Here is a 21,927-nt window from a genome sequence, read left to right on the forward strand (position 1 = left end):
AGCCCAGGAAGAGGGTTTTTATATATAGCAGGTGCAAGAGGCCGGACCTGCAGCGCGGAGGCCGGCCTTCCTCCCGCAGCTCCTCGCCGCTTTTTAGCAGCGAGCGCTCTCCCACGTGCACGGGCTTTGGTCTATAAATAGCATGGGTTTAATGTGCGATTGTCCCGGCAGGCTTTTTTTTATTTTACGACTAAACAGGCCAGGAGGTTGGTGGTTTTTTTTTTTTCGTTTTTTTTTTTCCAGTGTTGCCATTAACCAGAAATGGAAGTCAGGCCTCCCTTCCAGCTGGTTGCCGTCGGAGACACGGCGGTATTGTCACACAGGAAGCGAGATCCCGAGTGGGTCCGCTGGTCACTTCTCTGGGGAGGAAAAAAAAGGATGGAAATAGTGAATTTGATGGTGGGGAATTTTTCTTATAAGAGCAAAAATGAATAGATAAAAAATGAATACATTTAAAAAATATTCGTGGAATAAACACTTTATAAATAGTTTTTGATGAAATACATTCATATGATATATTATAACAATAATGATGATGATGAAAATAATAATTAGTTCAAAACAATAACACAGAAACATTTAATGAAACATTTAAAACATTTGATAATGAAAAAAATGTTTATCAGTCTGCCCGAAAGACATTGACCAAGAAATGTTATTAATTGTATTGGAATAATAATAATAATAATAATTAAGAAATGAAATGTTAGTTTTACAGATATCACTAAAAAAAAAATAATAAAAAAAACAGTTATAGTTTTTATAAGGTTTAAAAAGAAATACAAAAAAACAGAAAGAAAATTTAAAATTCAGATTTTTATTTAATTTAATAAATGTCATCATCAAATTAGTGCCAAATTAGAAAACAAAATACAAACAAACATATAAATCAGGAATTATAATAAATAATTATATAAGTAACAATAAGTATAATTATAGAAAATAATTATAAATTGATAAAATAAATAAACTTACATTTCTGAAATAATTTGACTGATTCAAAAAAAAATCAAACAAATCAAAGAAAATTTCAACAGTGATTACATTTAAAAAAAAATTATATATAAATAAATAAATATATAGATAATAATAATTTTCTTCTTCTTTCCCTTCAGGGGTCGCCACAGCGAATCAACCTTCTCCATCTTACCATATTGTCTGTATCCTTCTCACACCAACTACCTTCTTATCCTCTCTCACTATATCCGTAAACTCACTACATCCAACCATCTCAGTCTGAATAATATTAATAATAATAACAATAATAATAATAAGAGAGGAAAAGGGAGGAACTCAGTAAAAAAAATGAGAAAAAATAAATATAAAATTCAACCAGGGAATGCCTTCGTTAAAGATGTCCACCTGAGGCTCGACGCTCCTCTTCTGACGGCGTTGCTGCGGTGATCGTTGACTCGGCCCCCACGAGAGGCCTTCGCGCATTTTCGTTTCGATAGAAGCGGTCTCTTGTTCTTCCCCGCCCGTTTTCCGTTTCCCACCGTGCGATGGCAGCCTCGGCGTTGCCGTTGGCACTTACGTTTTTTTTTTTTTTTTTTCTTTCCTTCTTAATCTGGCGCTGAACTCGGGATGACCGACTCCGGAGGGCTTCATTAGACCGAGAGAATCTGCAGGGGAGAAGAAAAGCCGATTGGCTTCCGACGGCTACTCGCGTTTCTTCTGACAACGGCGGTCCGAGGGGGCGTCAAAGCACCAAAGCAACATGGCTGCCGATTGTGGCTTAGTCCTGGACATCCCTGAAAATCGACTAGGCTCAATACATTAAATGGAAATTTTACAACTTTGGGTTCTCGCGATGTTCTCCATGTTCTCCTACGCTGGTTCTTCCATGTTCTCCGAGCCACGTTCTGGGTCTTTCCATGTTCAATCCTCTGTCCCTTCCATTCTTCTACCCTATCATCCCTCCTTCCTCTGTTCCTCCCTCCTTTCCTTCCTTCCACCATTATTCAGAGGCTGTGTGTGTGTTTGTGCTTGCATGCATGTGTTTGTATTTGTGTGTGTGTGTGTGTCTCGTGAAGACACATCTGCTCTCCCCAATCAGATCCATGACCGCTTCTCCTCTTTCCCGCTCCAACGCCCAGATGTGTGTGTGTGTGTGTGTATGTTTGTGTGTGGTGGAATGTGTGTGTGTGTGTGTGTGTGTCGAGCCCAAGGATGTTTTTATTGACGGGAACCTGCGATGGATGGATGGATGGATGGATGAAGGAGAGAGATAGAGAGAGGGAGTAGCTTCTGAGTGGAAACAAAGAAATCAATCGGCTCGTCTCACGATTTTAACGAGAGAGAGGAGGATGAGGAAGAAGAGAGAGAGAGAGAGGGAGAAAAGGAGGGATGAGAGGAGATAAGGAATAAAGAAATGGGAGGAAAGAAGTGGGACGTTAACGGAAGATAATTAGAGGGAATTAAAAAAAGAAAATGAATCGAGGAGGAAATTAACAATAAGGGCGGTGAGGGGAGAAAGGAGGGATGGGAGGATGAAATGAGCGACGGAGGAAAAGACAGAGATGGAGAGGTAAAACACCAACAGGGATGGATGACAAAGCAGAAAGATGACAAGGAAAGGAAGGAAGGAAGGAAAGGAGGAGGTAAAAGTTGAAGGTCTGTTTTGGAAGGGCTCACGGAAAAGAGGAGGGAGGGAAGAAGAAGGGATGGGATGGAGGTGAAGGAAGGGAGGAAGGGAAGGAGGAGATGAGGGTGCGAAGGAAGGAAGGATGTGTCGAGCGCAGGAGTGATGGAGGGCGAATGTGAGGGGAGCGATGTGAGCCGCATGCTAACGCTATCTCGCACACAACCACACACACACACACACACACACACGCACACACACATACACGCAGAGGTGAAAACACACACCTGCGCCAGCAGCTGGAGGAAGATGAAGCAATGGGAGGGTCTTATAAAGTGCAGCCTCCATCCCTCCATCCCTCCATCCTCCTTCATTCTTCCGTTTTCCTATCAAGTCACGACTCCCCTTCTCTTTCTCCTCCCTTCATCGCTCCTCCCCCTCCTTCATTTCTTCCACATCCATCTTCCTTTCCTCCCTTTTCCTTTCCTTGCTTTCCTTCTTACACCAAAATCATCCCTCCATCCTTCCGTGATCCCGCCCCTCCTGGCCCCGGCCTCATCTGATTGGCTCCTCGGCACCCTCCCCCTGACACATATAAACACACACACAAAAACACACGCATGCATGTACACATAAGCACATGCACATAGAGATATGCATACATACACACACAAACACACACACACACACACACACACACACACACACACACGGACAAACATACATGCTGACACACATATGTTTACATTCACACACAGAAACCCACAGAATTGTCTGAAAATCTCATGCACAAACACTCAGACACACACACACACACACACATACCAGGGGGTTGTAGACGGCTTCGTCATGGGCGCGCATTCATCCATTCATCCATTCATTTATTCATTCACACTTCTGCACAGGATGGCGAGGGCTTGGAGGGCAGGAACCAATCACGGTTGACGTTCAGAGCGAGAGGCATCTGTCAATCAATGGGGTCAGCTGTCAATCAAAGTCCTATTTACACCCTGTGGACAATTTCTAATCTTTAATGAACCAGCTGAGTTTTTTTTTTGGATTGTGGGAAGCCGGAGAACCTGGAGAACCTTAGAGAACGTGGACAATTTGGAGAAACCTGGAAAACGGGGAACCTTGTTGCCGTGCGACGGCGACCCCAGAGAGGAAAAAAAAGGGCAAAGGATTTGATTCGATTTCCATGAAACTTGACGGTTCGTGATTGACATTGAACTGAAAATACGCCTGAGGGGGAGTTTTGGTTTGAGGCTGGGTCGTTCTTCATCGTCGTGCGTGTGAGCGTGCACGTCGTCTATGTGTTGTTCTATGTGATATGGCAGAACATTGATCTTTAGTTTTCTAGACTTGCTTTGCAGGAAGTCGGGCTTCTTGTAAAAAAACCAAAACAAAACTGAGAACTGCTCTTCTTCCTCCTCCTCCTCATGGTATTCTATCTTTCTGCCCCCAGATTTTGAAGTTGCCTCCCTCCTCACACACCCTTCCCCTCCCTGGAGTCAGTAAACCACTTCCTTCCCCGACTGAGTCACGTACACACACACACACACACACTCACACACACACACCTCCAGCTAGCTCGGTGACGTGGCCTGGGGGTTTCTGCCATGTGCTCGAACCGCAGACTGCATCGGCTTACATGGGCTCTGATTGGCTCTTGGCCTGTGGGGGGTGTAGCTTGGCCTTATGCGCACACACACACACACACACACACACACACACACACACACACACACACACACACATACATACACACACACGAGTCAAAGTTCTGCTGAGGGGATAAGGTGCCGATACGCATGCTGAAGGTGTACAACGAGTGTCATGGAAGTCATGTAAATTAGCAGTTTTGAAATCAGAAACACACAAACACACACACGCTCACACACGCACACTCACACACACACACACACACACAAAGACCCCAAGTATTCTAAAACGTGTATCAGAAACAACTGTCATGAAATTATAGAAAGATGGCAGGAAAGATAAGATGTAGAAATATAAATGTTTTCTGTATAGATATATACATATTTACAAAGTGTGTGTGTGTGTGTGTGTATGTGTGCGTGTGTGTGTGCATACAACTGAAAATATATTTAATATTAATGAAACAGTGCCTTAATTCCCACTAGTGGTCAAACTGTGAACTACAGCCCAGGCTCAACCTTTCCAGCGCTTACTGCTAACCGTCGTTTGCGTGAAGAGGTTCTCGGGGTTCTTCAGGAGGCGTCAGGTTCTCCTTCCATGGGGGATTATTTAAGGAGGACGTTACTGTGAGGCCTCTTGAGGGGATTTTAAGGTCTCCTAAGAGGGTCGCTTTAAGAGGCGCAGTGTGATGAGGGTCTGAAGGCACTCATGGAAGTGTTACTGAAGGTTCTTACGATTCTAAATGGGGCCCAGAACATCTCCAGAGGGACTCTCGAAGGAGGAGGTGGGGGCTCTCCTGATCATGACGTGGATCCATAAAAGCATTTAGTGAAACCCTAAAAGCGTGAAAAATCGGGATTGGAATCTTACATCGGGTTTGTAAAGTTTGTTTCCGGGTCCTCGTTGCGTTTGATTCATTACACCAGTGCTTGGCGGCAAAATTATACAGTGATTATAGGAAAAAAAGCGACACTCCTCGCGTAGGGTACGTCCCTATGAGTCCGCCCACTGCCTCTGTCTCTGTTTTTGGGCAACGATGCTCCCCGCAGTTGACAACGGACGTTTTTCTTTTTGTTTTTGAGTCTGACTCTCCCTCCAAGGCGGTCATCTTTCTTGTTTTTATTGTCATGTATCCAGTACGGCGTTGACTGCGCTGGATGCAGCCAAAAGTGCAGAATTGTCCTGAGGTAGGAGGTAGTTCTTCAGTCATGTTGTCCTACATTTCACACTCCTTTCCCTCGGGCCAGGTGGGTAAGAGTCCATGTTGGGGGTGGGCGTGGTCTTTGGCGATGGAGGCGGCTCTCCTGTGGACTCTAGAAGCTCTGCAGAGAAGGCAGTTGGGTTCTGGTCCTCTCTGCAGTCTTTTCCATTTGCTGCAGGTTCAGAGCAGCGGTGCTGCCGTACCACACGGCGATGCAGCTGGTCTCAACGATGCAGCTGTAGAAGATGCTGAGGATCTTAGGCGACATGCCAAACCTCCTCAGCCTCCTCCGAAAGTACAATTGAGCCTTCTTAACTGTCTGCATGGCTTTGAGGGATCCTCACTGATGTGGACACCCAGGTATTTAAACCTGGTCATCCTCTTGACCTCAAGACCTCGAATGAGCAATGGCTGATGAGGTTTCCTCTCCTTCCTCATGTCCACTATCATCTCCTTCGTCGATTGACCTGGCAACGGTGTCGGGCTTACGCAGCCGGACCCCTTCGGGCGCCAAGCTCCTCATTATCGCTAACAAGGAGCTGCCGAGAGATGAGAGCGGTTGGGCGGAGCCACCCGGCAGTGGCCGGGGACCGAGACTTTTCAGCCCCGTTAAAATTTTATGCTAGCGCCAAAGTCGAGCGATGGCATTGTCCCGCGTCAGCATAGAACCCGGGCGGCTTTTCCTTCGCCGTTTCCTGTGGTGTGACCATTTCTCGTCTGTTTCTTCCAGTATGGGGAGGAGGAGGTGTGTTCGGACCGCCTGGACACCGACTTCCCGGACATCGACCTCTCCCAGCTGGACACCAGCGACTTCGACAGCGTCAACTGTCTCAGCGAGTTGCCGTGGTGCAGCGACCAGCCGGCGGACGCCTCGCCGACCTCCATCCACTACAGCACAGCCGACGAGCTCTTCGAGGTGAGCCGCGATGGGAAATACAAGGGCAGGTGGCACCAGAGGGGGCGGGGCATCCATTCATCGGTATCACAAATCAGTATCATAATGTCCGATTTAATTAGTATACTAGTTAGTAGATGTTGTAATTGCAGTTCCCCCGTTTGGCCACCAGGGGCATCGGCAAACCCGAATTATGAACCGAACTGAGAACGTCGCACAGTCCGAGCTTTCATAACCGGGCGTCTAATCTCGCCCGACGTAACGCTATCGTTTTGCGGCTTCTCGTTCGCCGCCGAGCCGATAATCCCTCCTGCACGCCAAGAAAAACGGGTTTAATCCGGCCAGGTTTTCTAATCCAATCTGTTAATCCACTCGTCATTCCATCCCTGAAAAAAAAAAAAAAAAAATTTTCCCTGACTGACTGGCTGGGTGCTCTCTGGTTAATCAAGATAACCGTGGGCTTTCACCACAGGTCGCCTAATAACAGTGGCCGTGACAGTTTCTCGCACATAATCCAGAGCACGACAGATAGAGATTGAAGGCTTGGAGACCTACTTCCTGAGAGGCTAACTGAGTTTCCCTCTAATCACCTGAGTGGAAGGCACTAAGTTATTATCGGTAGATAATCAGTGAAAAACAAGAAGTGATGTCAGAACAACAGATCATCGGCATAGAAACGAATACCAGAAGTGTAAAAAAGTGTTCGACGGTGGCGTTGGTTTGAATTCTACTGTCTTTTATTGTAATGAAATCATCTAATCGTTCATTTCTTTCCCACACCGTTTAAACAAAATGAAAATTGCAATTTTATTATTTTATTTTTTGCCATTTTATTTCAACTTTAAAATCAGTCATGATTATATAAATGTGCCAACATTATTTTGTATGTATTTTGTAATCATCCGTCCAGATGTAAACAAAAGGAAAAATAAGGAGTTTCTAAATTCAATATTGATTGAAAATGCTTATTAAAATATTCGAAGAAAATGGTTTGGCGGGCTGGATACAAAAGCTAAAGGGGCCTTATGTGGCTCGCGGGCCGTAAAATGCCCAGTTCTGTCATAAGGAGATGTGATATATGACATATATATCACAACCATCAAATAGAAATATATGACCATTCACCCTCTTATTCACGTCACATAAAGACATACAAACATTCACTCCCAATTCAGAAAGGCCCTCTCGGGATGAGCCTTGGAACTGTCTTGCTGCTGGTTAAGCGCTAACCTCTGCACCGCCGTGCAGCCATTATATCGAATCACCAGCGGATCAAGTATTTTGGAAGCGCTCGTCAGCGTAGAACCGAATATCTCGTCAATCAAAAACGTCCGAGAGGCGTCCGAACCCGATAATCCCCCCCAAAGGTTTCAACAACTATTGGGTCGTGTCCTAATGGCCCGGGTTCTTAACGCCTCCCGTTAGTCGATGTTCCGCCAGTAACTCAACCGCCCGTTTTCAGCCTCCGCGGACACATTTACAAAACACCGATCCCGGATCAGCGGCCAGCCGGGCGCCGGGGATTCTGGGAAGGCCCTGCCAAGAAGGTCATTCCCGAGGAATGTCGGGGGTGTAATGTCGACCGCGGTCCAAAATCGTCGGCGCCAGTGACCCTCCTCCCTCGCCATCCGTTAGTCATCGGTTTCATCTTTCCTCCGCCGCCTGAATTAAAGGAACACCCCTCTTTATTTATTTACTCCCACCCGTTTTTATTTATTTATCTTTAAAAGCAAACCCACGGGCCGGATCATTGATCGTCTAAAGGTTTCCGGTGCCGCGGCTCCATTATGGAGGCTAAATCGAGTGGAACCCGAGAACAGCGGTCCGAGGGGGGATGAGCCTGTTCGTTAGCGCCGCAGCGCTAGGTTCTGTCATCCGACGACCCGGATTCGGCAGTCAGCCGTCCTCACCACGTCTAAGGTTTCGCGCCGCAGCCCGGCTTTCTGTTCCCGTCAGCTGACGCCGCGTTGACATGCTATCTCCCACACGCAGCCACAGGAAGTGCCTGTTTCAATTTACACTAAAAAAAAAACCAAAAAAACTGCATGTTTCTGTTAAACCAAATTTTTTTTTTTTTTTTTACAAAAAATTTAGATATATCACTAAAATCCAAAATATGGACTGCAGAAAAAAAAAAAAAAACAAATACGTGCTTGTTTGATTTCTTTATTTTTAATTTCTTTCAACATTTGGAAAGTAAAAGTTAAATGAAAAAATCCAAAACTAATTAAAAAAACATGAAACTAAAATTGAAATAAATAAAGGATTAAATAAGTTTAAAAAAATGATTGAAAATTATTAATTTTTGCAGCAGGTTTTGAATATTCATATTTGTTTTCTAACCTATATTAGGTTGCATGTTTTTGTTTTTTTAATTCTATTTATTTTAATTCATTTCATTTTTGTTTTTATAATTTTTAATTCCATCTCGCCTCCTGTCTCCCCCCATCTTTCTCTTGTCGAACTTTTATTTCATTTATTTTATTTGATTTTCTTAAGTTATGTCTGCAGTTGTGATTGAGGGGAATTGAATAATCCTCATTTCAGTTTAAAAACACAGAGTTTTCCTGATGCCTGGTTTCAGAAAGAAGGACCCAGGATGTAATTTAGGATGTTAAGGGTCAGAACTTCTAACAAAGTAAAAGCCTCTCATTTATTTTTATTTTGAAATTTCTTTGCTAAGATTAGATCTATTTTCTTTCTGCTTTTTCTCATTTCATTTATTTAGCAAGTGGTGTGTGTTGTTAAGTAACTCCCTGCCATTTGAAATTTCTTGAATTTCAGATTTAATTAAAGTGGTGTTTTTCCAGGGTTTGTGAAAAGGACAAATAATCCCTGCCAGGATCAGATTATGATTTAATCTTTTTTTTTTTTTTTTTTCCACAAAGAGTTTTATTTTTAAGTAAAATTTACCATTCCTTTTTTTTCCAGATTCAGCCCGAAGCCGGCATTTTTTTTTTCTATTTTAGAATTGCAGATTATTTTGCCAACGGCGTCGCTGAAGCAGGTCGTTAATCCGCCTCTCGGGATTGCCGCTTAATCCCCGGCGAGGAGCGGGCCAATCTGTGAAAACACTCCTTTAGTTAGAGGCGCGTGACAGTTTGACAAATCCCTCTCCCAGAAAAATAAATGCGCAAATAGATAAAGAAATAAATAAACAGGAAGTGAATCTAATTAAATCATGACACTTTTTAATGGATTTTTAATTCATTGAACTTTTCGCATTTTTCTATCAATTTATTAAAGAAAAAAAAAATTAATTCGATAACCTAAACTTAAAATTAATTTAAAAAATTAAATATTTTACACCCTGTGCGAGTGTGTGTGTGTGTGTGTGTGCGGCATCCAGACAGACACCCCGACTGAGACGGAAGCCAGTTATTAAAGAGGGGATACTGTTGTAATAACAGCATATTAATCCAGGTTGTCAAACACAGATTAGAAATTAATGAGCAGGAAAAATGTGAGGGATGACGGCGCACGTGAATGGGTCCCGTGTACAATGCCCATGCATGTGAGTGAATTACTTCCAGAATTTCTCGCTGGATGCGGCAAAAAAGAAATAAAAATTCAGTTTACTTTAAAATTTTTACATCTTTTTCACCTCTTTTTTATTTTCCAGTTCTTGACTCTTTAATTGTAAAACAAAAACAAGTTCATATTAAGTACTATGTGATTACATAGTAATAGTTTGAAGTCACTCCATCACTCCCGTTTCTCATTTTGAGGTAATATTTAGATATTTGTAAATATGAGAGGGTGAATGGTGGCTTGTCGCTATATACAGCCCTGTGATTGGTCCATGGTGAGCCCCGCCCCTCGTCCAGTGACAGCTGAGATTGGACCAAGCCCCCTGCAATATTCAGTGCAGGATGACGAGCTGAAAAAACAATTACTTGGTTAATTTGTTCTTCAATCAGTTAGTCAAATTGTTAAATAGTTGCTTGATTAATTATTTAGTGAATTAATGATGGAATTAAATATTTGTTTAAGTTATTATTAAATTTGTTCATTTTTTAAAAATCATTTTTGTGCTAAGACTTAATATAGATAATGATTCTTCGATTAAATTCACTTCCTGTTTTATCTAACACTCTGGGGCAGATTATTTGCGTCAAAAGGAACCCGATTTGTCGGGAAAGGGAACCCGATCAGTCTTTGTCTTCGGCCTCCGCTGGTCAATAGCCCCGTTCGCTAAGGTTCACCCAGCTAATGAGGTCAGGGGTGAGAGGTCAGAGGTCAGAGCGAGGGGGAGGAGGTCAGAGATAAAAATACACTCTTCAACCAATCACATCAGGATTCTTTTATTTGTTTAATTCATTAATATTAATTATGATAATAATAACAAGATTTCTTTCTTTCGATCAGCCATTAAAAATTCCCGAATCTTAACTGGATTCAATTCATTGTGTCTTATACTGATTCATTTGTATTTTATTTTTATTTTTTTGCTGCTTCTGCACAAATATACCTCCAGCACACACGCACACACACACACACACACACAGTAGTTAAGTGTGGTTAAGTGTGTGTATGTCCTGACTGACCTTCCGTCCCCTGGCAGTGTAAAAATAAAAAGGATCCCTGATAAGAGTAAAACCTCGGCTGATGTCAAACCTGGTCATGAGGGTGAGGAAGAAGAGGCCCCTCTTTGTCCAACAGCGCCGGCTGCGGCTTCACCTCCTCGGGAACCGCCGTCCGCCGGCACCTATTTAGATCTCACTGTCTTGTGATAATGAGATTTTTATTTATCAATTTATTATTTATTAATGTACATCTCATGTATTTCTTTCATACTTATTCATTTATTTGATTATTTATTATTGATCTATTTATTTATTTTCAATAAATGTATCCTTCTATAATTTTATTTATTTATTTATCAGAGTGGGCTTTCACATTTATTATCCGTGTCACAGAAATTTGCCTCATATAATCGTTCCCATTTTTCTGACCATATTTTATTTAATCATTTTTTATTATTTATCATGTCTTTACTACTGATCTATTTAATTATTCTTAAAATATGTATCTATCTGTATAGTTATTCATGTATTCATCTGAGCGGGCTCTTAAATACATTCCCACAATATATAGAATCATTCTTTTCATTTAATCACTCCGTAGTATGACCTTAATTTTTATTCTATTTATTATCACTTGATTTTTCATATATTCATCGATCTATGTAGTAATCTATTTACCTGAGAGGGCTTTTTTATGTATTTTATCATACAGAATCATTCTCTTCATATAATCACTGCAATATTCTAACTTAATTACAGTTTTAATACTGTGTGTTTACAATATCGCATCCGAATTGCCGATAATAATTTGGAATTTTATTAAATTGCTGTGGGTGTAACTATCAATCCCCCCCCCCCCATCTCCCTGTTCTTCATTGCCCTCTTCAGATAGGGGAGGAGAATGCGGCCCTGCTGGCCGCCCTGACTGACAGCCTGGATGGGATGGTGGACGCCGACTTCCCCCCGCTGGGCGGCGAGGCCGAGAAGGACGAGGACGACGAAGACGATCTCTCCCTGGGCGCCGACGACTTCAGCCAGCCGCCGGGCGCCGAGACCGAGGACCCCTCCCTGGTAAGAAACACGACCTTGTTTTACTGATTTTTAGGAATTAAAAAGCCTCAAAAACAACACCTTCAGAGTAATTGACCAATTTTTTGGTCGAAATCAAGAACTCATAATCAAGAGAAAGTAATTAGTTACATATTATTTTTTCCTATTTTGCTAAATACTTCTAATAAATTCAATTTTGGTCCTGTTTCAATGTACATTTCATATTTTTAGAGCAGCTTTAATCATTAAAAGCTTTTCTTGACCGTTATATTCCATAACTGTTATGTAAACTTCTCACTGCATTGCCTCATCGTAGTACTTTGCTCTACTTCAATATTTTACATAATTTTCCAAGTACATGTCAGATTCACCGCAACACTACTACTCATATTTTCATGGCGTTCAATCTCACGCTATTACGCCGGCTCTCTCCTGTTATTACAACTTTATAGTCTTCAAAGTGGCTTCAACGTGGGAAAACGGAGGCCAAGGGGGAGGGGGATCCGAGGCTCCCCGTGACCTTTGACCCCCAGTCCCCTGTTGTTTCGGGGACAGCGCTTCCTTGTTAGCGCTGCGGTAGCTATTAGCGTTAGCATTGTTTGTTTGTCCGAAAGGCAAGATGGCATGTCCAAATAAATAGGGAGGTAGGATGACGTTCGAGGCATTCAGGACCCTGAAAGCAACGTCTCCTTGCTAGTATCCCGTGATCGCAGTGAGGTTAAAAACCTTCCAAACACACACACACACCATCTCCTTCTTCATGTGTGTTTGTTTTCCCCCGTCATCCCTTTTCGCACACTGCTGCTGCATGTCTCCCCCCGACGCCGTTTCCCCTGAAACACATTTCTAGGAACAAAAACTTGTTTTTCTGGGTTGCCCGACCCTCTCTTCCTTGCAGAAAAAAACACACACACACATAAGCGACCCGCATGATCCGCACTTCTGCTCGATTTCTTATTTTCCTGCTGCAGCAGTGCCACTTCCTGTCCAAATTCACGGAGCAGGAAGTCCTCAGGCTGGTGATCTTTGGGAATTTCTTCCTTAATTTCAGCCTGAATCTCGCCACTTTCAAGCGCCGCCTGCAACGGCACTGTTGTTTGTCTGGCGGACGGAGATTAGCTACGGGATGTTTTGATGGGCCTGATAGCGAAGCAGCCGTGGATGGAAAACAAAAATAATAACAAAAACTCACTCCGATCAGGGCAGGAAGATATACAACATGTATAACACTTTATATGCTATAAAAGTATCAATTCCAGAAAAAGAAATGTGAAACACCACATTTTTGGATACTCCCGAAATTCATTTGATAGTTCTTTTTTGTAATTATTGTGTAGTTCTTGTTTTGTAATCACCCTGTTATTAGTTGTAATTGTGTTGTGTGTGGTTTAGACGAATTTGTGACTAATTTTTAAAATAGTTTTGACAGCCTGTATTAGCCGCTAATGCTAACATTTGTTTTATTTGGGGTTTGTTTTATGTTTTCTTAGCCTATTTTGGCTGCTATTGCAGAGTTAGCATCGCACACGATGAAAGATTGTTTTCCTTTGAGCAAGAGAGAAAACTAGAAAAAATTCTGGTTATTTCTTTCTAATTTTCAGTCTATTTTTAGCTAGTTTTTGATTCTTTTCTTGCTAGCTTTCCAGTTATGTCGTGATCATCTTCTGGTTATTGCCTGCAGATTTTTTTAGACATAGTTTCTCTAATATTCAGGTTGTTTTGTTCTTATATTTAGATTTTTGTTTTTATTTTAATGATATTTTTTCAGGAATTTTATTCTTACAATGTAATTATAGTTATCTGATATTCTATTGCTGAAATTTTGACCATTTTTCATTTCGTTTTTCTTATCAAATAATTTCTGGCAGAGACGCTAATTTCGTCTTTATCTTTAGTCTATCTGTCTTGCTAATATCCTGCTCGTTTTATTGCTAATTTGCCACACTTAATAGATAAGATAGGACAGTTCTTGCTAACCTCGATCGAGCCCGGCTCCTGTATCTCAGCTCCACCCCAAGGTTAAACACCTTGAAGGTCGTTCGTTGGTCAAAAACAAGAAGTCAGCCATATTTAGAGGTCAGATACCATCGTCCCAGCTGTTGTGAGGCCAAACAAGTTGGCGCCACATGACTGCCCTTACCTTGTCTCACCTTTACGGCGCCTCATTTATCAGCCAACGGCAGTCAAATCGCCTTGGAGTCGCCAGTTACTGACTTGCAGCCATCTTTTTTTCTGATAATTGAATCCGGAGAAGTAACCAAGGTCAACATGAACTTGGGAATTTCTTTGGCGTCCGAGGTTTTTTGATTTCGAGAAAAAAAATTCTGTCTTCATATGAGGACATTAACATCTAGTGGCGGCAGAAGCGGGTGGGACCCATTCTTGTGAAAGAACCTGTCGCCTTCCACCCTTTAAAGCTGCTATTTTTGTTTTTTGTGTGTTTGTGTAAGTGTTTGGCTCGTTGGAGTCAATGGTTGTGGTTTGTTGAAGATATTGGTCATAACTAGTTGGGGACAGTGGTCATGGCTAGTTCAGGTCAGTTGGGGATGTGTCTAGTTGCGGCCATTGGTCATGACAAGTTGGGGACATTGGTCATCTATGTTTTTTACCCTTTAAACCAGACCTGGGCATTTTATGGCCCGCGGGCCACATCTACCCCGTTTCTCTTTTTTTACCCGGCCCGCCAAACTATTTTCTTTAAATATTTTGAGAAGTATTTTCTCCTTATTTTTCCCTTTTTTTAATTTTGTATGGATGATTACATAAAAATAATGACGGCGCATTTATATGATATTGAATGATTTTAAAGTTGAAATAAAATGGCAAAATAAATTGAATACAATTAAATTTAAATTGCAATTTTCATTTTGTTCAATTTAGTTGACACTCAGTTGTCCCACGCATAAAAATTAAATAAGAAATGTGGCTTGCCAGCCAAAATAATTGCCCACCCCTGCTCTAAACCATCACGCTTATCGACACCGCCGCTCTTGTGATGCATTCTGGTGTCTTCAGTCGGTTTAACCAATCATGTTGTCCGGATAAATATGATGATTACCTGAAATAAACCTGCCCGTACAAAGCCTCAGGATATATTAACAAAATAATTTTTGGAAAAACATATTGCAGGAAGTGAAAGAGACGTATTTCATAAAAATAAAAAATAAAAGCACCCAATGAGAGCCATGAGGCTGTTGGCTTTCCATCTGACGTCTTCCATCGCCCGTCCAGACATCCTTGTCCGTCTCCAGTGCCGGACTTAACCAGATATATGTCGTAACAGGCGGCCATTCCGAGAACGCGTGATTGGTCGGAGTGCGGGTGACATCACCGCCTCCGTGCGTCTGACACGCACGATCAGTGTCACAAATAGCAACCTGACATTCACATCCGCTTGAATGGAGAAGGCCGCTTTAATGACATTAGGATGTATACCCTGCCGAGGCTGCCAGATGTGTGTGTGCGTGTGTGTGCGTGTGTGTGTGTGTGTGTGTGTGTGTGTGTGTATGTGCGTGCTTCCTTCAACCAGCCCCCATTTCCATCAGTTGAGTGGTTTTACCGTCACATGACTGCTGTTTTCTCATCCACAACTCCCTCTACTGGTGGGAAATTACAGGTGACAACTTAGGCTGCGCGCGTGTGTGTGTGTGTGTGTGTGTGTGTGTGTGTGTGTGTAAAAAATGTTTTGACCATGTACATACACATAATTTTTTCCAAGGAAGAAAATAATTATTTTTAAAATTACCAAGAAAGTTTATCAAAAAAGTATGTTGAATTGATTGTATGTTTTGCCATGAATTAAATTTAATCAAATTTAATAATCTCTGAAATCGGATTTACAAAATCCAAAATAGAAATTCCCTAGAAATTTTTGATAAAAAAAATGAAATTCTCCAAGTTTTAGGGTTAAAAACTAAATAACAAGATTTAAGACTGATAACAAAAAAATTGCTGAATTAAAGAATTTAATCCAAAGTAGCCAGAAAAATTAAACTATACAGCAGGAAGTTCCACTTAAATGGAATGAAATCAATATCAACAAGCCTCTGGTGTTTGTGTTTCCATTTCCTGGTCATGTGATTTTATGTCAGTGTGTGTGTGTGTGTGTGTGTGTGTGTGTGTGTGTGCGTCCATGCATGTGCATGTGTGTGTGTTTTTTTATTTGCCTTTTTCTGTGCAAAAGGTCAAAATTCTTTTGCAAGGAATTATTCCCAGAATGACCGAGAAATCTAAATTAAATCAAATAATATCAAATTGAATTACATTTAAAAAAAAAAATGTATCTCCAAAGTCAGATGAATGAAATTAGAAGAGGACATTTCCTGGAAAGTTTTTAATAATTACCGTTACAAAAACTAAAGAAATCTCTCTACTCTATGGGGTCTAAAAAAAAAAAAAAGGAAATAACTTGAAAATAGTTTAAGAAATCTAAAGAATAATTGAAAAATATATACTTTTTTAAAAAAATATTTAAATTGTGCAGAAAAAAAAATTACCCCAAAGTAGTCACTCAAAATATAAATTTGAAATTCAAAAAATCAACAGGAAGTTCAATTTAAATGGAATGAAACTAATATCAACAAGTCTCTGGTGTTTGTGTTTTCATTTCCTGGTCATGTGATTGTGTGTGAGTAGTTCTGTGTGTGTGTGTGTGTGTGTGCGTGCGTGTGTGTGTGTGTGTGTGTGTGTGTGTGTGTGTGTGTGTCTGTGTGTGTGTGTGAGTGACTACCTCATTAGTGTGTTATTTATGTCCACGTCTCCCTCTGTCACACTTTTGTGTCTCCACTTAGCTGCACATTTTTCCCTCGTCGCTGTGTGTCTCCCCGCAGAGTCTGTATGTGTGTGTGTGTGTGTGTGTGTATGTGTGTGTGTGTATGTGTGTGTGTGTCAGAACAAGGCCCTCATTGATGTGATCATCAGGCTCTGAGGGTCCTGGAAGCTTCTGGAGGCCCGTCAATGCCTCACACAGACTCAAACCTTCGGCCTCCTCTTCACTCCATCAATGGAGGAAGGGAGGGAGGGAAAGAGGGAGAAAGAGAGAGAGAGAGAGTGGATGGAGAGAGCAAAAGAGTGAGAGAAAGGAGGGAGAGATGGAGAGATAGGAAATAAGTGAGAAAGTGGGGGGAGAGAATGAACGGAGCGAGAGAAGCGAGAAAGGGTGGAAGGAGAGAACAAAAGAGAGACAGAGAGAGAGAAAGAAGGGAGTGGGAGGAGAAAGAGAAAGAGAGAGATGTCCGCGAAGCTCGCTCGCCCCCGACGGCTCCCGCTCGCCATGCAGGCGGCGTGGACCCCCTGCTCTTTGCTCATTGGTCCACTCCGGCCCTCCTAAGGAGGTCCAGGTCAGGAGGACCTTCCTGCAGGAACCTGCAGCTTCTCCGTCCAACCAGACCAACCCGGCACCCGTAAAGACGACCTTTAACCCCGTCATCCGGGGGGTCATCCAGTATGGCTGCCGGGGGGACAGGAGGTCACTTTATATTTAAGTGATGGTGGACACAGGATTAACTGGGACTATTTCTGCAAGCTGACCCATGATCATCTGACAGGGTGGATGGATGGATGGATGGATGGATGGATGGATGTGATATACAGATGGTGAGATGGTGGGACGTAAAGATAGAGGGATCATTAGATGGATGATGATATAGATAGATAGATAGATAGATAGATAGATAGATAGATAGATAGATAGATAGATAGATAGATAGATAGATAGATAGATAGATAGATAGATAGATAGATTTTTCTATCAAAATTATTGTTTTTATTTATATACTTATGTATTTACTAATCATAATTACATGCATAGATGAAATTGATTGTGACATTGATGACTGTCAATAGAAAACTGTATTGATCCTTTAAAGAAAAGTAAAACGATTTCTTTTTTCAGACTTACATTTTTTTTCGTTTGTTTTGGGATTTATTTTTTTCCAATTTGCGAGCAGCTTTGTCAGTCAAAATTATTGTATTTATTCATATATTTATGTTTTCATCATTACCTTCATAAATGATGAAAAAAGATAGATAGATAGATAGACAGACAGATAGATAGATAGATAGATAGATAGATAGATAGATAAATAGATAGATAGATAGATAGATAGATAGATAGATAGATAGATAGATAGATAGATAGATAGATAGATAGATAGATAGATAGATAGATAGATAGATAGATAGATAGATAGATAGATAGATTGAGGAGGAGGAGGGATGGTGGTTGAGTCTGAGGGAGGAAGCGACAGGAAAATGGCGGCTGGAGATGACGGCAGGGGTAGGAGGAGGTCAGAACCATGGGGGAGATGGACGAGAGCGAGAAAGAGGGAGATGAGGAGGAGGAGGAGGAGGAGGAAGCGTCACGGATTAAGGGATGAAACGGAGGCTGGATTAACGATGGACTGGGGGAGGAAGAGGACAGGGGAAACGGGAAACGGTGGGACGGAGAAGGAGCATCGCAGGGAGGGATTAATGGGGGTTGAGGAATGGTACGATCCGCTGCTTTAATGGGAAACCTGTCATGGATCTGTCAGCTTTAGTCACATGATTAATGGCCCCGCCCCCTCTGCAGGAGGTCAGCATCTGGAATCTGATTGGACGACAATCTGAAACATTACCAATCAGAAAATCGGATGATGAGGAAAATAATAATCATATCACATGATTATTATTATTGTCATTGTTATTATTTTCATCACGATTATTGGACAGAATAGAAAACATAGTTTGTAGTCGTAGTTAAACAGAAAGAAAAAGTTGTTTTTTTTCAGGTATAATTTATTTGTTTATTTAGTCCTCAGGTGGAATTATATTCAGATTCTGGCATGAAATAAAATTAAAGATATTGTTTTAAAAAATACATTAAAAATGATAAATTTCCATTTATTGATAAATTACATTTTTAAACATGATTAAATTTAATTGAATAAAAACATTTTTTACATTTCTTGCAAAAAAAAAAAAAATGTGAGAAACATCTTACTTTTCTTTCGCCATTCAAGCTGAAGAAGCTGTTGCTGACACCGCCCAACGTGCCGACGGGCATCGACGTGAACAAAGACGGCGTCCAGGGTCATCGCTATAGCAACAGAAGACTGCACCTACGGCCGGTCAGACCCGTGGTCAAGGTGAGGGAGGATGGGGGGGTTGCCGCGGTTACCGGTCAGCTCTCGGACGGGGGGGGGGGGACTATTTTTTCACGCCATGTCTCAATAAGCAAGGAAAATCCAAGGCGCCACATCCGAGGGGGTCAAAGGTCGTCACATTTTCCCCTGTTGTGTAATTCATTGCTTATAGCCCAGAAATGCTGTAATAACACGTGAATGAATGCAATGACATGATTATAATGTAGAAGAAGCCGCGGTTTGAGGACGCGGTCGCAGTACAAGACGCGCCTTAATCCATTACACGACCTCTAACCCCTGCCTGGGAGTGTGTGTGTATGTGTGTGTGGGTGTGTGTGTGTGTGTGTGTGTGTGCACGGGCTTTATATTTCCTCTGGCAGCGCTGACTGACAGGGCCAGAGGTGAATCATAGTCCTCCTCTCGTCACAACCATCAGCCGCTTGACTGCAACCCAACGCTGAATCATCCTCTGCGCGAGCACGTGTGTGTGTGTGTGTGTGTGTGTGTGTGTGCGTGCTTGTACTCCTTTATCCCCGGCAGGAAATTGAAGACACACCCTCTCGGCATCTTCCAATGCCGATTCCATATTTTTTTTCTTGCCTCCATAAATAACCGTGGATGTCGTGACGGGCGTTTGGAAAAATAACAGCGGATGCGGAACGCCGGGTTCTCGCGCCCCCTTGGATAGACCGCCGTGTCCGTGCACGTGGCACCTCCTCGGGTTCTGCCCCCTTTCTGTTGCCCACTTTACTGGCAGTGGGAAGATTTCAGTGGCGCCGCAATGGAGCCGTCATTACCAGGAACTCCTCAGCCATCATCATCAGTCTTCTTATTGTTATAAGTAGAGGCAAGATTAAAGTTTTAAGCATTTTCAGAAAGTATTTCTGTTAATAATGTATTTATTTACTTAGCATTTTTTGTCAATAATATCATGTATTTAACTTGAAAAACTTTTTTAAAATTTTGATTGTATTTTTTCATTTTATTATTAATATTAACATTATAATATCATTAATATTAACATTATAAACATTATATTCTTCCTCTTCTTTGTCTTCTTCGTCTTCTTCTTCTTCTTCTTCTTCTTCTTCTTCTAATTATTATTATTATTATTGTTATTATGAGTAGTAATAGTAGCATTTGTATTATAGTTATATTAGGGAAATTATCATTTTTTCTTTAATTTTTAATTTTTTTCTCATCTGGTTTAAATTCTTCCAGTCAGTTCAGTATTGCATTTATTTTTAAATGACCTTTTACCTTTGACACAGATAATGAAACACAGTTATTTCGGAACAAAACATAGACATTTTTATTTTTTTGATTTTATATTTGGCTTTTTGTATCATCTTAATTTTCTATTTGTATTATTGTTTTTATTATTATTACTACTACTTACTCCCGAAGGGTTATATAGGAAATTCATCAGTCCGGCTCCAGACTTCCTGTCGGTGAAAATCAATAGTTTTTTCGTTGGGGGGAGGGGAGGGCGTTTTATGGGTCACCATCTCCTTTTTCTCAAACCATGTCTGTCATGAAAAGTCTCTCGACCCACACTGTGTTATTACACCAGTACTACTGTGTAATTACACTGTAATTCTGCATCAGTGCCTGACATTCTTTCCAGATACCATCAAACGCCTGCACTTAATACTGAATTATTAATATTATTTTCTTTTTCTAAACGTAGTAGAAAACTCTTATAATTACACGTTATCTGATCACTGCTCTAGTCAACGTACCACAGTTTTTTGTTTTTAGTTGTGGGTCACTTGAATAAAATCAGTTGTCATGGTAACTCTCTTGCCCCGTCCCTGTCCCAGACTGACCTCCCTCAGGAGCGCAAGCCACGGGCGGTGCGTCCGGCGGGCCGCCTTTGCACCGAGCTCCACCGCCACCTCACCACCGCCCAGGACCCCGAGGACGCCCCGGCACCGGACACCGAGGAGGACGAGGAGGAGGACGACGACGAGGACAGTGAGTCGGAGGAGGATGAGGACGATGAGGAGGAAGAGGAGGAGTCTTCCAGCAGTGAGGTGGAAGCCGCCGCGGCGGCGGCGACGGCGGCGACGGCGCCACCGCCCGTCGAGCCGCCCGAGCCGCAGTTCAGCTCGGAGAAGGAACTGCACTCGGTGGTGGAGCTGATCACCTACATGCACACCTACTGCCTGCCCACGCGCAAGCAGCAGGGTCTGGAGCGCCGCGACCGTGACGTCGCCCGGCAACGCGCCCGCCCCGACGTCCCCCGCGCCCCCGCCGCCCGCGTCGTCCTGGTGCCCGCCCCCGGGACGGCTAACCCCGCCTCCAAGAGGCTACCATTCGCCCGGCGGCGGGAAATGAAGGCCAACTCCCTCTTGCGCGAGCTCCTTCAGCAGAGCAGCTCCTTCGACGTGAGCAAGCCTTACAGACTGCACAGCCCGCCGTACTCCCACCCCCAAGGCCCCGCCCCCAACAGGTCCGCCCCGCCCACCTGCGCCGCCGCCAAACCGGAGCCCCGCAAAGACTCCCCCGAGGGGCGGGACCACCCACCTGAGGCGCCGCGGAGCCCCGGGGACCCGGCGGACGACGGCGGCTCTTTTTCTGTGCGCCGGTCCAGGCGCCTCGCCTCCTTCCCCAGCCGCTTCGCTAAGAGGCTGCGGCCCGGGCGGGCGAGGGAGGCGGACGCCGGGGAGGACGGTCAGGGCGGGTTTAAGCTCCTCCCCACTCAGACGGGCGCCGCAACCACGACGGAGACGCAAACACACGGCGATTGCGCGACGACGGAGGCGACCAAGCCCTGCTGCCACGGTGGTGAGCCTGCCTCATGGGCTACATGCTAACAGCTAACAAATTCTTTCACCTCCTTCCTAGTCGTGGGTCTTGTTGTCACCGCGATAGCGAGGAGATTC

The 21,927-nt window shown here is 42.8% G+C and overlaps 1 protein-coding gene across 1 annotated transcript in view; it reads left to right on the forward strand.

Annotated features, from left to right (window-relative positions):
* The window catches only part of ppargc1b (peroxisome proliferator-activated receptor gamma, coactivator 1 beta), an 82,529-nt gene that overhangs the window by 52,382 nt on the left and 8,220 nt on the right, over window positions 1-21,927 (forward strand). The window contains exons 2-5 of the mRNA XM_086139292.1: window positions 6,175-6,360; window positions 11,754-11,936; window positions 18,917-19,042; window positions 20,863-21,829. Of these exons, the coding sequence (XP_085995418.1) occupies window positions 6,175-6,360; window positions 11,754-11,936; window positions 18,917-19,042; window positions 20,863-21,829 (1,462 nt within the window). The remainder of the gene's footprint in view (window positions 1-6,174; window positions 6,361-11,753; window positions 11,937-18,916; window positions 19,043-20,862; window positions 21,830-21,927) is intronic.

Source organism: Fistularia commersonii, chromosome 31 (genome assembly GCF_037954325.1).
Source record: "Fistularia commersonii isolate RoL2024-O1a breed Wild chromosome 31, RoL_Fcom_v1.0, whole genome shotgun sequence".
In the NCBI taxonomy this organism is placed as follows: domain Eukaryota; kingdom Metazoa; phylum Chordata; class Actinopteri; order Syngnathiformes; family Fistulariidae; genus Fistularia; species Fistularia commersonii.